Here is a 16,493-nt window from a genome sequence, read left to right on the forward strand (position 1 = left end):
GTGTCTCTCAACTGATGGCAGGCTGTTATTTTACCCCAAAGATTTACAAGGGTAGCCTATCACTGAGCTCTATGCTACTTATTATTTATTTGTGAACATCCATTAAGGTTATTGTTGTAGTCTAATTCGCGTGGAATCACTCACCCAACACAAACCCAAAGAAGCCGACCAAAGTGTTAAATTCAATCATTGTGATCTTTCTGTATTTTATTTTCTACAACAGTTCAAACAGTCCACGTGAATTCTTGCGATTGATTGCACACATGACAATTATCGTAGCTAATAAGACATTAATGGGCTTTTAGACTTCGCCCTGCTATCTCATTATTGAAGTAGGCTACACCGACCCTGTTGATATAGACCTAATCCTTTGAACTTCCCCGGTTCAAACAATCCGGGTGACACCGGTATTAACAGAGATAATCCAGACAAACTGAATGTTTCACATACTCTTTATCCTAATGAAATTTTAAATGTAACTCACAGTTTTAAAGGAATCGCAGACAGTTCAAGTTGGTAAACAAAATATGCAAATATGACCTCAAAATATAGACTAGTTAAGGAAAGCTCAGTCTCAATCAAAATATTTTATGACTGAATTAGAATGAAGCTTATTCTTGGTTTATAGATTGCTGGAAAGTTAGGTCCAAATGGCGAAATTATTTAGGTTGACCAGATATAATAAACATCCCTTACTTTATAGCAATACTTAAACCTAAATATAAAAAATATAATCCATACGGTGATGTTAAAGGATACATAAAGTACATTTAGCTGATGCTTTTATCCAAAGCAACTTACAGTTGCTATACATGTCAGAAGTCGCACACCTCTGGAGCAACTAGGGGTTGTCTTGCTCAGGGTGGACAGGTCACAGTGGGGAATTGAACCCTGGTCTCTCACACCAAAGGTATGTGTCTTATGCACTGCCCCATCACCCTCCAGTACCTATAACATTGTATTAAGCACAGTAACTCACTGTTTGGTTAACCCCTACCCCTAACCCCTAAGTACCTTAGAATATTAGAGGCTTTTTTACATATTCTAACTTTTGATTTCCATTATCATGATGTCAAGACAATAACCAGTCATTCAAGAAGCCTTTGATCTGGCTTTTGTCCATTCATGGTGGTGTAAAAGGACAAATGTCACCTGCAACTATCGTCGCCGGAGTAGGCCTATAGGCTATAAGAGGTAACAGGGCCCAGAATTAATATAACTTTTTTTCCCTTGATGCCATTCTGCAAGAGCTTCAAAGTACACAGACAAACAATGAGTAAATGAGGATTGTAGAGCCTATTGAGTGTATCTGTGGTGGTAAAGATGTTGGCCAGCAGAAGTAAATATATAGTGCTATGATTAATGGTTTAGTGGCCATAGTGGTAATATACTACAACATGTCAAACTTATTTTTTCCTTAGGGATAATACATTTAAAGCTACAGTTCAAGTGCTTCAAAGCAGTCACATGTAAGATTTACCCAAGTAGTACTTACAGATACTCATGGTAGTAATGGTAGTTGCAACAACAATTATTGGGGTAATTGCACCAATAGTAGAATAATATGATATTATATGATATATATTTATATATATTATATTATATTATATTATATTATATTATATTATACTAGCAGCAATAGAAGTACTAGTAATAATATAACAAGAGGAATCAGAGGGACTTACTTGTTTAGACCAAATGGAACTTTTTGTTGAGCGTCAGTGCTCTTATTTTGTCTTTGCATATGACCCATGTGAACAAAGTGATAGCTTACCTCTTAAAAGAAATAAAACTATAATTTTAGAAACATATTTAATTAAGTTATGTGAAATTGTTTGTTTTATATCATTTAGACCCAGGCCCGCACTTACTGATAATGGTTCAAATCAGACGGTTAAAATTTAGTGCCACTAGATGACACTAGAATGCCACTATCTGACACTGACCTGTAGGTAGAAGTGGGAACCTACTGAGATTTTTTTTAAAACTCAAATTTAGCCATAATAAGGGTATTTGTACAGTATATTCAAACACACGGAAAGAAAAGACAAAATCACACACTGAAATGTAAATATATTTGAGTAAGGCATAATATACATAGGTTATATATACATTTGGCTATTTATGTTGTTCAAAGGTGACGACATATGTACCCGGATATCCTCGTTGAAAACGTCCGTGTTGAACATGGGAAATTGAGTTTCATACCCTCGCATTCTTGAATGGATTTTACGTACGTTTACGTGCGCTCACAAGCAGGAGACCACGCGCCGCCACGCATTTGGCGTACGTACACTCTCTATTTGCTCCTTGGAGATTCCCCTTCCTTCATGGGCTGTTTGAGGTAAACCTACGCGGTCGCATCAGTCTCGCTAATACCTGACGGAGTCAAAATAAGATGTACATGTAAGTGTTTGTCACAAATGTCTCAAACATGCAGCGGCAGCGGTGTGCGTGAAGCTAAAGCCTGGAAAGGTTACGGAGGCTGAAGTACAACCCGGGGAAGAACTTATCGTTTCGATGACTGTGAAAAGTTAACGCACAGACGACTGAAAAACAGCCATAATTCCCCTTCAACCGACTTGAGGTAAGAATAACCGATTTGCAAGTGGACTTCACGAAGTACACAGCTCTCGGGCATCGTCGGTAACGTCGACCAAATGACTGAATAAGAATGTCTTTGTTTACAAGGTCCCCGGCGTCCTCGGCTCGCGCTGTCTCGGAGTTTTAATATGTCAGGACTGTATGGCTAATGTTAGTGTTAGTGGTAGGGCTCACAGGCTTACACTTTGTACTCAAATAGATTGATTATGTGACAGTGCCTCGTATTTAACCGCGGTTTCACATAACGACTGTTGGGGTTCATTTTATTCCCGCCGCCTCGCTGCACAGACAGGATAATACAGTAACACAGGCTGTATAGGCTAACGTTACTGGTCTGTTGAGGGGTGATGGGCAAGTCAAAGGGCAGGGTCAGACAGATAAACTTGTATCTAGAGATACTACATTGACATTGACTTGCTCATGGACACTTCAGCAGGGTGGATGATATGTGACCTGCGGCCTGAGCTGTAGAAGTAAACATCAGAATAGCATCTAGACCAATGTGTTTACATTATTTGGTTGAGAGTGAGCTTGTAGTGTGGTCTGATCATTTGTGTTCTGCTTTGAGCATGTCCACTGGGGAGAAAAAAGGGGTTTTGACAGTCAGGACATTTTGGGTGGTGTAGAAATGACAGCTTACAATGTACCGTGAAATCAGCTCACATCCTCCCTTTCCCTTCTTCCCCTTCAATGTCCCTGGAGAATAGAAATGAAATCCAATCTCTCTCCCTGGCGCTGACTGTGTCAGCTGCTGAATCTCTGGGTGCTTACTTGCAGAGGGACAGGTGGCCCCTGGACAGGTGCACCATTAACAAAGGGTTGCAGTGACTTCTGGTCTGGTTTATGTGCATTCGCCTGTGTATTATTATTATTTTTTGGTTACACATCAGTGTGGTTTTTGCTGTCCCGTGGCTACAATCTGTACAGTTAGTTTCTCTATTTATGTCCTGAGTGTGCTGTTACATGTTTAGGCTAAATTGAAAATACTCAAATGTGACTGCACCATCTGCACATGCTTACGGTCATTGAAAAGAGTTTTATAACACAAGTAAGCTGTTTGTGCCTATAGCTTTCGGTGTGACGCATTCATGACAGATCCAGCTATGCACTTAGATACTGGGGCTAGACTGTACATTGTTCTCTGGAATTCAAGTGGAAGTCAACTTTACCAGACAAACCGGTTTCAGTTTCAACACATTTAACAAACAAACAGTTACAATAGTCATGCTCAGAGCTGTGCACAAAGAACACACCCTTGCAGCCACTGTGAACCTGGTTATTATGTAGAGTTCGAGACAAATCACTGCCTCCATGGCTAATAAACCCACTGCTTTCAATTTAACAAAGAATGCATAGGCTCAAATGGAACGAGTATTTTCATTGCATGTGTTTTATGCACTGCTTTGCTGGTGAACACTGTGCATTTAGAGAGATAGGGTGAGATGGATCAGAAAAGAGGTCAGCAAAGTGATATGAAGTGGAAGAGAGAGGGGAGGGAAAGTTTGAAGGCTTATCTCAGTAATGTGCAGGGACAGTTGAGCAATGATGAGTGTTGCAGTCATCATCGTCTTCTACTTAACCCTTCACTTCCTCCTCTGGCATTGACCATTAAGGCTGAGGTGGCCTCCTTCTCAATGAACCACTTGAGAAACATAGAGGCTATTAGACAGTTTTGTAAATGTGACATGTGATGTGTAAGCTGTTTTTTTTTTTATTATTGCCAAGTGTTTTCCCAGAATGATCATGCCTCATCCTACCCGGGCTGGGACTGACATCCATTACTAGTCCTTACTCTGGTATTCTATTCACATAAACGAGCGAGATCTCTGGCTCTATTGAGTTTTATTTAAATCTCTTGAACGCAGCCTTCCAGTGTTTCCTCTGCTTGCCAGGCCAGTGCGCCTGCGCTCTGCTGACACTCCAGTAATCCGCTGTTATAGGAGGAGATTTCATCTTCGTCCACTGCACTCGGGCTATCAGCGAGGGAGAATTAAAGCCCGTGGAAAAAAATCTATAACGGGAGAATAAGAACACGTAATGGGACCCTAACATGCCGCAAGTGGAACCATTAAAATACGGGCATTCTGGGATGGAGCAGGCGACAGCGGGACTGGAGCGAGGATGTCTCATAAGACAACAAGGCTCAGCATCTACTGCCCAAACGCTGGAAATATGAGATGAACGCAGGCTGGAATGGACCGGGCGGAAGATGGTCAAATTCGCGATTTCCTGGATGAGACCTCCTCGGCAATTTGAACGTCTCCTACCTAAGTCTGCATGTCGCCTCCTGCACGGTACTCCTCCTGGCCTCTGTGCCGCTATGTGGAAACGGACACACAGCACCTTATTTATACAAGTAACGCTTTGCAGTGCTGTTAATCGGCTAAATTGAAAGTCCATATTCGCCTGGCGTTATCAGCGATTAATTATCATGCAACATTCACGGAATCTGGAAACTAGATGTGATATCTGCGTTGGTCCCACAATAATCAGCCAATACTGAAATGGTAATTAAAGCTAAAACAAACAACGGGATATCGACATCCTTAGACTTTTCCCTCAGGGTTTTACAAGCTACCAATGCATGCAAATGCGGTTTCTCCTCCTTGATCACTTCCCTGGAATGATACTTGTTTCCATCAGCTGCTTCGCCAGTAGAGACGTGCTATGACAGGCCGGCAAGTCAAAGCAAATACCAGCGCACGTTGATGAACTAGACTGACCGGCCTCGGCGCCGGGATCAGACAGAAATTAAGCTGCCTCTCTCAGACAGCGGAAACTAGGATCATCTCCCTTCCTCGCCTTGGCAGAGCACCGCAGCCTGAAAGGAACATTCCTCTCGGGAATGTCGTGGCTATTACAAGGAACTTGTAGCTGAGCTGTAAACAGGTTCATGCCGTGGCAACTGTTGAAGTTTGAAGGTTAAAAACTCTGCCCTCTCTGTATCAGGGAGGTTCTTCACGTTAAAACGCTGATGTGCATGTTAGTGGTTCTGTTTTCACGTGTTGATCCAAAATCCTGCAAATACCAGAAGTGGTCTAATCTGTGAGAAAGCCCCCCCCCCATGGCTTTCAAACATCTTGTGTTTTACTGCTAAACAGGAAATGCAATGCATTGATTTCCTCCAATGCCCGCATTGTAAATAACTCTGTGGATATATTTTGTATGTCTTTTTATTCTTGCTAGATACACGCCATTTTTGATCACTATCCGATGACTTTCTGGACAATGATGTTATTGCGGTGTCCTGGATGTGTACCCCCCCCCACTTATTTTCTCGGGGTGTCCCATTTGGCTGCTGAGATGCTGAAAGACAGTGAATGCGTTTACTTCTGGACACACCTTTTCCTGCTTTTGCTGGTCGAATGATTTTGAGCATGTGCAAAGGAAAGAGGAACCAGGCATGAGACTGCACAGACTGGGGAGATGTGTCAGAAGGAACGCGGGAGGATTTATGAGTGGCACTATGGAAGACATGGTGCAGAGTGTTACAAGCTTGAAGTCTACAAGAGGGAGAATTATGGGCCTTTGCTGTGAGATAATTGTATTTTCTCCTCTTTGAGACCAACTTCTGGATCGGAATTGGCACTCCACTAATCAAATTACTATTTGAATTTAGAACTTCCTCCCCTTTTTTTTTCTCCACTCTAGTCTCCCAGTTCTTTGGCGGGAGGAAATTCTTCCTGTTTGAAGCAGGAAGTTGTCAGCACGAAGTTTACAGCATATACAAACACATGGTAAGGGTTGTTGTTGTGGTCTAAACAACCTCTTTAGTCTCTTCCCAATCAGTGGATCTCAGTATGTCTCGCTGAATACAACAGTAAGGTCCCTTGTCAACGTTTGTGCTCTTGGGAGAAACAAAACAAACAGATCCTCCTTTCAGAGCACATTCAGAGACTCATTCCCTATCGCTGTGGTGATGGGGAGCTCAGCCTCGTCTCTCACTGCAGAGACCGAGTCAGACCATGGCTTCCGCAGCACCCCATACCCGTCGTCACCCCCGGTGGGCTGGCTCAGGAACAGCCACAGCAGCCCAGTGTGGGGCACCACCTTCATCACGCGTCAGCAGCAACAGCCGCTGCCTCACAGAGAGCGCAGGTAAGAGCCACCACTGTCTACCCAGTCAGGTGCCAACACATTTCTCAGTTGAGTGCACTTGGATCACAGAGGGTGGGGCTGGCGTGGCTTGCCAGTTGTCGGGGAAGTCGCTGGAGGAATGAGACGCGGGGTTGTATTTCATGGGAACTGTACTGCCATTTAAAGCTGCTGGGTGTAAGCGTACAAAGTGGCATCATTTCAAGGCTCTGTTGTCTTTGTAAACTGCCACTGTTCATCAGCGTTGTTCATTGGAGAAACTTGCTACTTTCTCTTTCACAGGAAGAACTACTTATTGAGGATTCAATAACCTCACAGCAATGAATCAAATCCCCTGTTTCATCAAAGCTTATCTAATCAAAGCCTGCATTTTGATGCTTTTCTTTGATGCGCCCAAAATCTGGCTAAGCCGGATTTGTAAACCAAAATCCCACGCCATTGGTTCCTCCTGCCACAGCTGTACAGTACGTGTGACAGTTTATGCAGTGCTGAGTGGATTGCCTGGGCAGATAGATTGACCTGACCTCCTGTGAACTCAATGAAAACCAGCCCAAGGGTAATTAGAAGATGAGTTTTGCTGTCATGCTTTTTATCAGGCTTAAAGACAAGCCTTTAGATTCAGATTTGTTCATTTTGAAAACTTAAAAACAGAGTGGAGACCTTTTCTTAGAGTGCGTCTTGGTAAGTGTTGCTTCGCTGTGGTATTTTTACACCCAGGCAACACTCACATCTGTTGTCCACCCACAGAAAAACTTAAATATGATAGATGCTCCATAGTTTGATTGTCTGAAATCGTCTGAAGTTTTCAGAGTTTCTCAAGAACACACTTCAGACAGCAGCTGCTGTGTAATTGGGCGAGGTTTGCATCTAGCTGAGCAAACTATTTGTGGAAGAAACATGCTTTTCATATAGACTAGTTTTGTCAGTATTGACTGCTTGAAAAAGATATATTCAGTTACTGTATCTACAAGAAAGGCTGCTGCTATAATCTGTTGTTCAATTATTGCTTTCAGAATCACTGTCAACATAGTGAAAGAAAGGCCAATCATCAGCAGTGTGTTAGAAGCTCAGTTTCAATATGCAGCTCATCCAGCAGTTTTGACTGACTTTCTTCCAAAAGATGATGTTCTCAACCGCCCTCACAGAAACTTTGTTTAGAAGTGTTTCCAGTTTTCCTTCAGCTTTTTTGGGTCATGTCTCCCGGAACGAGAACAGGCAGTTGATATCGACCGCCTGTAGTGTATTGAAGTTGTTGCTGAGTCACTCGGGGCATCATGGTCCGGTTGTTAGTTATTGATTTTCAGAGAACCCGATCACATTTCCTCACAATGGATGTCATTATTTATTCAGCATCGGTCTCCAGTTGGGCTTTCATCTTTCTTGATTGCTGTACGCCGCTGTCAATGCTTTCCTTGCAGTTGCTCTACATTTAACAGCTAAGACTGTCATGGCTTCCGTTGCTTACTCTTCTAAGAGTTTGAAAATATAGACAGAGCTGGTTCTAGACGATGCGTAAATGTGGTTCCATCAACCATAGCTCCATGCATGAATGAAACTCAAGTATAGGTCATACTGTCAGTGTAGCTTTGCATCATATAGTCAACTTGTTTTTTTATTCAACAGACTCTTCCATTGCGTTTGTGCATCCCTGTAGGAGCAAGCCTCTGCCTCCATCACCAGTCAGACTACACCCTCAGTCAGCTGAGCACATAAACACATGCAGAAATGCACAGATACACAGAACAGTAAATACACCATTCAGTCTACTGCTGGGAGGCAGAGAGGGACACATACAATAGATGTTTTAGAAACACTGTGCTGTAGTACTTGCATTGGAACATGCCCTCTTATCTACCCCAACTCCCTCTCTCTCACGCACACTCACACACATATACACACTGTTGAGTGAGCCTAACAACGTTAGGCAAGCTTTGCTGAGCTGTGACAGAGCATGAAATATAAAAACAACAGGCCACTATGAGCCCAGCTTAACTTCAGCCGTTCTCATACAGTTTGTTCTCTAATATATTGTGCTGTAAACCATTTTCCTTCCCTTGTTTTTCTTAGCTTGGAGACTGCATGAACAGTCTTGTCCCTTTCGTGCTTTCAATTAGTTTCCACCCAGCAGCGACCCATTGACTTTGGGAAGTGTTTGTGTGCACTGAATCAGTACCTCAGCTGTGAAGGTTCACTCAAGACAACAACCCACTCAGCAAACAAAGACGTGCGACAGATGTGTAGTAGTGTGAGCTGCAATGTTTGATAATTTTGGAATCTCACTCTTTTCTTCATTTTAATTGCAGCACAATGCAGTTTTATGCCAGTGCTATTATTGTTTTTTGACTGCGCTTTATTTCATCTCAGCCCTATAGTGCTGGTGTGTTGCATTGCTCATGGCCTTTGGAGCCCTGAACCCTTTTAAAGTGAGTGTCTGCTCTCTGCAGAGTCAATCCCAGTGTCTCTGCTGTCCCAGCATGATGGATGATGGTGTTTATTGCAGCCCCATTCCACTGGCTCTCTTCCGTTTAATTGGATTAAAACGGTTCCACTTAGATTTGACCAGCATGGTCACTGGCCCTGTTTATGTCTGAATTATTTCAGGACCTCCCTTGCCATTGCCTGTCTGATGAAGACAGGGACGCATCAGGACAGTCACAAAGCCCCCAGAATAGATTTGGCACGCAGGCTTTGTCTCACAGTGTGGCTTTCTTTGGAAAACAGAGCATTGATGTGGCAAGAAAAAACTAGCCTATTGGCACTGCAGCTGACATGATTGCAGATTCCCCCACTCTTGTTGCCATGGAAATCTGTAGCATATGTTCAGTAACCTAATTTGTTGGGCCCCAGATAAGACCACACATGGTCCCCTGGCAGTGTCACACACAAACCTGTGCTGGCAAATTGCACCTCTGGAGGAAGCCCATATAACCTGCTGATTATTTATGTCAGTGTTTAATGACATGACAATAGCAAGTGTTTTTCACTGAGCTGCCTTCAAGGGTTAAATTTTTTGTCTTGGAAACAGGAAGTAAAACTTTGCTTTGCGCTGCCTGTCTGAAAAGTTCCCTTCTGGCTGAAGGCTGTGTCAGCAGTGCTCCTGCCCTCCAGGTTCGTGTGCCCGCAGGAACTCAAGTCAAGCACAGAGGCAGCAGCATCATGGCCCTGCCATTTCTTCCCTTTTCTTCTTCCCTGGTTCTGGAGCTTCCTGCCAGCTTCCTGCTTGCTCTCTCTTTGCTCTGTGCTACTGATGTCTACTGAAACCCAGTAAGACAGTTTCCTCTGTTTATAGATTCAAATGTCTGAAGCTGTCTCCACCGTTGACAGATTCACTCGTCAAAAATGAGCTCTGGTCGTGAAATATTCACTGAGGGCACAGCTAGAGGTCAGAAGCAGCTGTCTCTTCTCCTTTCTTGGCCAGTATTTGCATATTTAGTGTATTCAGTCTTATTTAGGAGAAATGTTAGTTCACATCTTATTTTATGAGGCTTGGTCATAAGGTGTGTGAATTATCTGGGTCAGGCTTACATAAAAAATGACGACAACAGCAACGAACAGTCTTGAACTTTACATCATAAAAAGCATAACCACACTCAAGCGTGGCATTACCCTGGCACATAACATTTACACGTCACCCTTGTTTCTAAAGCATCGCACCCTTCTTCTAATGTTCCATTTTCATGTTTATTCATGTTTTCAAATTGCTCTTAGGGTGAAGCCTCACTGATGCTTGTTAGAGTAATATTTCAGCCTAAGGGCACTTTTTCAAAAACACCTTTTTTTTTGTTTTTGTGTTTTTTTAAAAGTCTCTGTCTTCTTGTTAAAAAGTGTCCTGCTCAGTGTCACACAAAACTTCCCCAATTATCTTGTTGTACTGTACCGTGTGACTAAGACTGCACTGTCACCAAGCCCTTGTATCATGTCACCAAGTCTCAGCATGTCACAGCTAGAAACTCTTTATCCGCCGCCAAAGTCTGAGCTCTAGATACTTGCCTCAGATAAGAGGCAGTCGCCAGCTCAGCGTCATAATATTTGTTGAAACAAATTCAACTATCAGGGTTGAGTAATGAGTCATAGTCATGCCACTACATATTACCTGGCAGGTAAAAAGGGGGCTCTGACAGTTAATCCTCAAGTCTTTGACCCTGACTCATCAGCTCCTCTGAAAGACTGGGAGGAATGCTTGCTAGGGAGAAAACTACTTTTAAGTAGAAGAGGTTGCTCTGATCTCGCAAGCATGAAAAACCCTGCGATGAAGTGATAAACAAACCTGTTTTGCTAGTAAAACTACTGCAGACAGACTGCATTCATTACTTAAAGGGGTAAAATACATTCTCAGCTGTGGTAAAGAATATGTGAAAGTGCTGATCTAAATCCCTGTCACTGACGTTTTCTGGGTGTGTTCAGATGCAGCAGAATGTTTCTACATTCATTATTATCCTTTTTTTTTCAGCTTGTCTAGTCCAAGGGCAGATTGGCCTCTGATAAGTCTCATTTAATACAAGCCCTGCTCCGTTAAACAAGAATCCCCACTCATCATCATCATCATCATTGTTCTGTCTGTCAGAGATGATTGCTTGGATGAGGTAAAAAAATAAATAAAAATACAACCAGTAATGCCAGCGCTTTAAAAAAACCCTGGGTAATGCCATTGCACTTGGTAGTTAGGATCACCTTGGATTTCTGTCACTTCTAGGGTTGCAGCTGTTAAACAGGTTCATCACCAAGTGCACATTACCAAGGCATGTTTCTGACATGAACATTTTATAAGCTTCGGTATCAACGACTCCAGTTCTCTCTCTGTGTTCACACAAAACTGCGCCTGTAAATATTTCTCACCACAGTGACTCACTTTATTTGAGTGTGTTTATGTGGGGGCTACATCTGGTGCCTGCCTCTCAGAGGGAGGCTTCTTGGAGGGATCCAGCCTATTAGTTCAAATTTCAAATAACCCAGAGGAATGCTATTATGAAAAGAGGTGAGGTTTGTAACAAATACCAAGTCAAATGCATTATCTGTAGAATAGCATGTTAAATATGAGATGAATCTGTTAATTCCATTCAGGTGACTAGGTGAAATAGTATTACAAATGACTAAAGAAGAAGTGGTAGAAGTAATAGAAAATAGCAAAATAATAAAAATTTTAAAAGCAATTATAATAAAGGCCTTAATAACTGTTATGTAAACATCAATTTACTAAATACATTTTGGTGCATTACAAAACACTGTAAAGGTCACGCTGAGGCTTGCAGGGAATTACTGGATGAATATTTAATTTTTCAGCTTTAGCGTGAAGGCAAGATATCATCTCATTATTTTCAGTATTGATCATCCCATTGATAATTTGTTAGGCATATTTGACCCTTGAGAGTATCTTGAGATTGCTGCAGCTCAAATATTCAATTGCTAATGATGAAAATGATAAACCTACTGAGAGGTTTGACCCAACACTGTGTGGACTGGCTACATTATTAAGTCAGAGCAAGTTAGGTCAATTGAATTCACTAGGAAAATACTTTCAATTGTACAAATGCACACCTTTTTGCCTTGTGTTTTAGCTTGCAGCTATTTAATCTTGGCATGTACTGCAGACAGCCATCACTGTATTGTAAAGTATACAAGCCACACATTACAGTTTTTGTTTTGTTTTTTGTCTGCCAAGTATGTTATTATACCAGGACGTAGGGCTAGGCAATAAAAAAATGATTATTATCGCAATATGATTTTCTTCAATAAAAATATAACAAATGTTCAATAGATCATCAATAAAAGTTTGATTTAATTCATTTGAATCACGAACAAATTAGCACATCAATTTTTCCATTAAGATATTTATTTTGTTGAGGAAAAGTGGCTGAAAAAAAAATTTCAAAATCATATTTTTTGAAAAATGTCGCGTTCTGACCATAAATAACCACACAAATAACCATCTGGTTTCTTCAATTTTCACTCAAATTTTCACAAAAAACAGCCCTTAAACTTGAAAGAAATAATGATTTGACATTTATCGTGATAATTATCGGTATCAAATGGTATGAAATGTTTTTATCGTGATAACATTTTTGGCCATATCAACAAGCCCTACCAGGAAGTTCACTTCGAAACATGTAGCGTTTACATACACAAGGTGAAAAGTGTGGAAGCATGATTATGTTGTTATCAGTGGGCAACACAAGTATAGAGTAAACAATATGTTGTCATGGAGGCATTTTGTGTGGTTACTAGTGTTTACAGTCAAGGCTTTGAGAAACCGGTTTTGCAAAAATTTGAAACACAGCTATCACAAGATGAACTGTCATGGAAACCCTGTGCTGTGCGCTGACTGACAGGCCATGTGTTATATGATACCTGTGAAGTGCTGACTAACTGCCTTTGTGTTTTAGCCTAGTCTGATGTCAGGATTTATTCAGTAGACAGCCAGTTAAGTGTTTGAATTGTTGATGGAGAATTAATAGTATGACTTTTATGTCCTTTTTTTACTGTGTTCTTTCTTTGCTAATCAAGTTTTTCATTTTTAGATTAGACATGTCTGTACCCTGCAGTATCTGATGATAACAAAAATAACAAGATAATATAACAAATATACAGCTGACATTTGAATGAAAAGTTAAAGCAGTTTAGACGTATTGCCATGTTTTAATCATCAAGGAAAAGGATTGTCAACACAATGTGTTTCTGTCGAATGTAGAGAGCAGAAATGCTCTGCCTCCCATGGCGAAGGAGGGTACCACGCTTTTTCGCCTCAGACACTGGGCTCAGGGCCAGCCTTGGAAAGCCAGTGCTAATGACTGTCGCACAAAGGCCAAATGTCTCACAGGGAGGCAGGGAGAAGCTGGCGAGACTCGACTCACTTGATCTTGCTACAGAGTTCAGTATGTGGAATGAATCCAAGTAGCCAGCCATAGGTGGCCTCCACATGATCAGCAGTGCTTTTGTAGACTTAGCTTTAGCATTTCTCTAAGCCTTTCTGACCCATCTCACATCCAGGGTTGGGTTGTGTACTTTCTGCATACCTCTACACTGTATGTTTATCATAGATAGCTTTTTCCTGTAAAGCCTTGCTGTCCTCTCAGTTGTGGAAGTATTTTTTTGTGTGTGTGTGTGTGTGTGTTTTATTTTGGGGGGGGCGGATTTCTGCTTAAGAGTGTGACAGCTGGAGAGAGACGGAAAGGCATGAGAGAGAGTGAGTGAGAAAGGGAATAAAATGCAGCAGCGACCTGGGTTCAATTCCAGCTTTGATAAATGTGTGCACTCTACCAGGTGAGCTGCCGGGGCACCCCTCAGATGTGGAAGTTAATGTAACTTTTTTCTGGTTTTGCTCATTTTCACTGAGATTTGTACACGTAGCGTTTACATACACACTTGTTGCAGTAGTCTTCTGAAGTGCTCTATGATTGTCTTACACCCAGTGAAGCTTTGAAAAATTGGGGTCATTGATGCGCTTACTTGACTGAATTTAGACTAGGACGAGTTACTTTATGAGCAGCAGGCTACATTGAGGATGTCATTGCATAAAGATGGGTTTTCTAGAGGTGAAGTCTCTCTCTCTCTCTCTCTCTCTCTCTCTCTCTCTCTCTCTCTCTCTCTCTCTCTCTCTCTTTTTCCCCCCCCCCCCACCCCACTGTAAGCTGTTGGCTACGGGCCCAGGTCTGTGACATGGAGGAGCTAAAGTGGGCAGTTTTAGAGAAGCTCCACTGAACACAGGGACAAGGACAAAAGGTGCATCTATGTGTGTTTGTACACACTCCAGTGAGTGGAGCATGTACACGGAAAGCATCCTTTTAAGTGGGGTCCAAGGATCACAGGCTATAGTGGTTAATCGTCTGCCGCAGGCATGTAGTGTACATGTGTGCGCTCAGTATGCATTCACGCATCCTTTTAATTGAGGGCCAGAATTGTGGTTGTAGTTCATCGTGTGTTACTTACATTTGATAGGTGTGATGCGCATAACAGATAATGAGATAATTAAGCTCAATATTAAAAATTCCTGGAGAGGCTGATCAAATCAATGAAAAGCTCCTACGTCGGCTCCTACAGACAGAAATAATGAATTTGCAATCCCTGTGCTCCGCCGAGAACCAAATCATCTGCTTTGACAAAGTCTCCGTGGGGCTGACACAATGACTTTGTTCTCTCGCTGGAGATGAAAGAGGCCTGTCACTTATGAAAATGGCCACAGGGAAAAACCTGTCATCAAGCAAGAGGTGTTGACACTTGTCGTCGACGCCGTTGCCATTGCCGTTTGCGGCCCTCACATTGGCAGGACGTTGGAGAGCTAAGCATGCGCCATCAATGCCAGCATGGGGCCGCCACTTAATTCAACTACATTTAACATTAAAGGCTGAGGGGGTGGGCAACGTGTTGTAGTCCAAGGACACGGCACAGGTTATTTGGGGATAGATGGGATATTTCAGACCATGCTAAAGACTCATTTTAGGTAAACTATTCTGATTTAACTGCATTTGCACTCCTATGTTAAAAACAATATTGCATAGCTACCAGGAGGACATGGCAGATAGTATTGTGGGATAAAAGACTACGCAAACAAAGAGCTAAGTACTGATTTCTCTGTGTTTGTGTGTCTTCACAAAAAATGTGTTTTGCATATTGTTAACATAGTAAAGGCTGAGTTTCGTCCTCACCCAGTGGGCCCTGGTTCATGGTGGACTGCTGACTTCAGCTCAGTAGAGTGAATGCAGCGCTAATGGCTCCTGACATAAAGCACTGGGACTTTGGCTTCTGTACTTTTGTTGCCCTGGGGCCTAGGACACAAACTAAGGCAGAAATGTAGTTAGGCAGTAAAACAAACAACTAAGCAATATCTACAAATAAATGTAGCCACATGCCTGCATACACAGTAGCACGCACACACCCAGTGGCAAGGACACAAAGACACCCAAACAGACACATTAGGATCCCTCTATGCTGTCATTCTCCTCCTTGCCTTAGGGAGGAGAGTTGACGTGAGGAAGGACAGTGTGCTGGGAGCGAGTGGTTGTCTGTAAGAGGTTCCCCTGGGTTCTGTGGATTCGCCTGGTTTGAAAGGGTTTAATGGAGTTGAACTAAGGGCAGTTAGCCAACCAGGACACATGATGCTACAGTGGAGAAGAGCAGGATCTAGGCCGCCCAAAGAGCAGTCACCATTACAAGACTCTGCTGTACTTGATCAGTGGCATAAAACTGTCACATGGACTGTGAGGTTGTTGGTTGGTTGTTTTTCCATGCAAACAACAAAGGATTATCTAAACATGTTTCCACAGGGAGTATAAATTAAATTATAAAAATATTCACAAACCAGTGCTTTCCCATAAAACATTTTGGTCAAAATATAATACAGAGGGATACATGTGACCAGATCCACAAGCTCCGCTGTCATTTCGTGGGCGACATCATTGCTACTGGGATCAATATGAAGAGCATTGCAGTATTCTAGCTTTTAGCACCTTACCCTCCACTGTCCTGCTATTCTCATGTCACCTTCTATGTGCTGGTGTTCACACATGAGCAGCTTGAGTAACAGTGACATTTATGGGCTTGTCCCCAAACCCTGCATGTTCTCTGGAGGTATCCAACAGCGATGTGCCCCCCAAAGGTCCTAATATACCCTCTATCAATAAATCAGATTGACTGAACTGCAGGCACACATACATACAAGTCAATCTACAACAACAGACTGCTTTAGGTTATTAACTGGAGGAGGAGGAAATCAACCGAGTAGCCTGACAAGGTAGATCAATTGCTCCCTTTGCTTCTGAATCAAAACACAAAATTGATTCCCCACTGCACTGTTTACACCA

General features: G+C 42.3%; 1 protein-coding gene across 4 annotated transcripts in view; it reads left to right on the forward strand.

Annotated features, from left to right (window-relative positions):
* The first annotated feature begins 2,324 nt into the window (after positions 1–2,324).
* Positions 2,325–16,493, forward strand: part of capn15 (calpain 15) — a 43,142-nt gene continuing 28,973 nt past the window's right edge. The window contains exons 1-2 of one of the 4 annotated variants that reach the window (XM_046068638.1): positions 2,325–2,344; positions 2,441–2,587. Coding sequence is in view for 2 of the 4 variants with exons in the window: in XM_046068639.1 (XP_045924595.1) it covers positions 6,524–6,702 (179 nt within the window). In the remaining 2 variants the exon portion in view is untranslated. The other 3 variants (XM_046068637.1, XM_046068639.1, XM_046068636.1) reach the window with 3 other exon arrangements.

Source organism: Micropterus dolomieu, linkage group LG14 (genome assembly GCF_021292245.1).
Source record: "Micropterus dolomieu isolate WLL.071019.BEF.003 ecotype Adirondacks linkage group LG14, ASM2129224v1, whole genome shotgun sequence".
NCBI lineage: Eukaryota > Metazoa > Chordata > Actinopteri > Centrarchiformes > Centrarchidae > Micropterus > Micropterus dolomieu.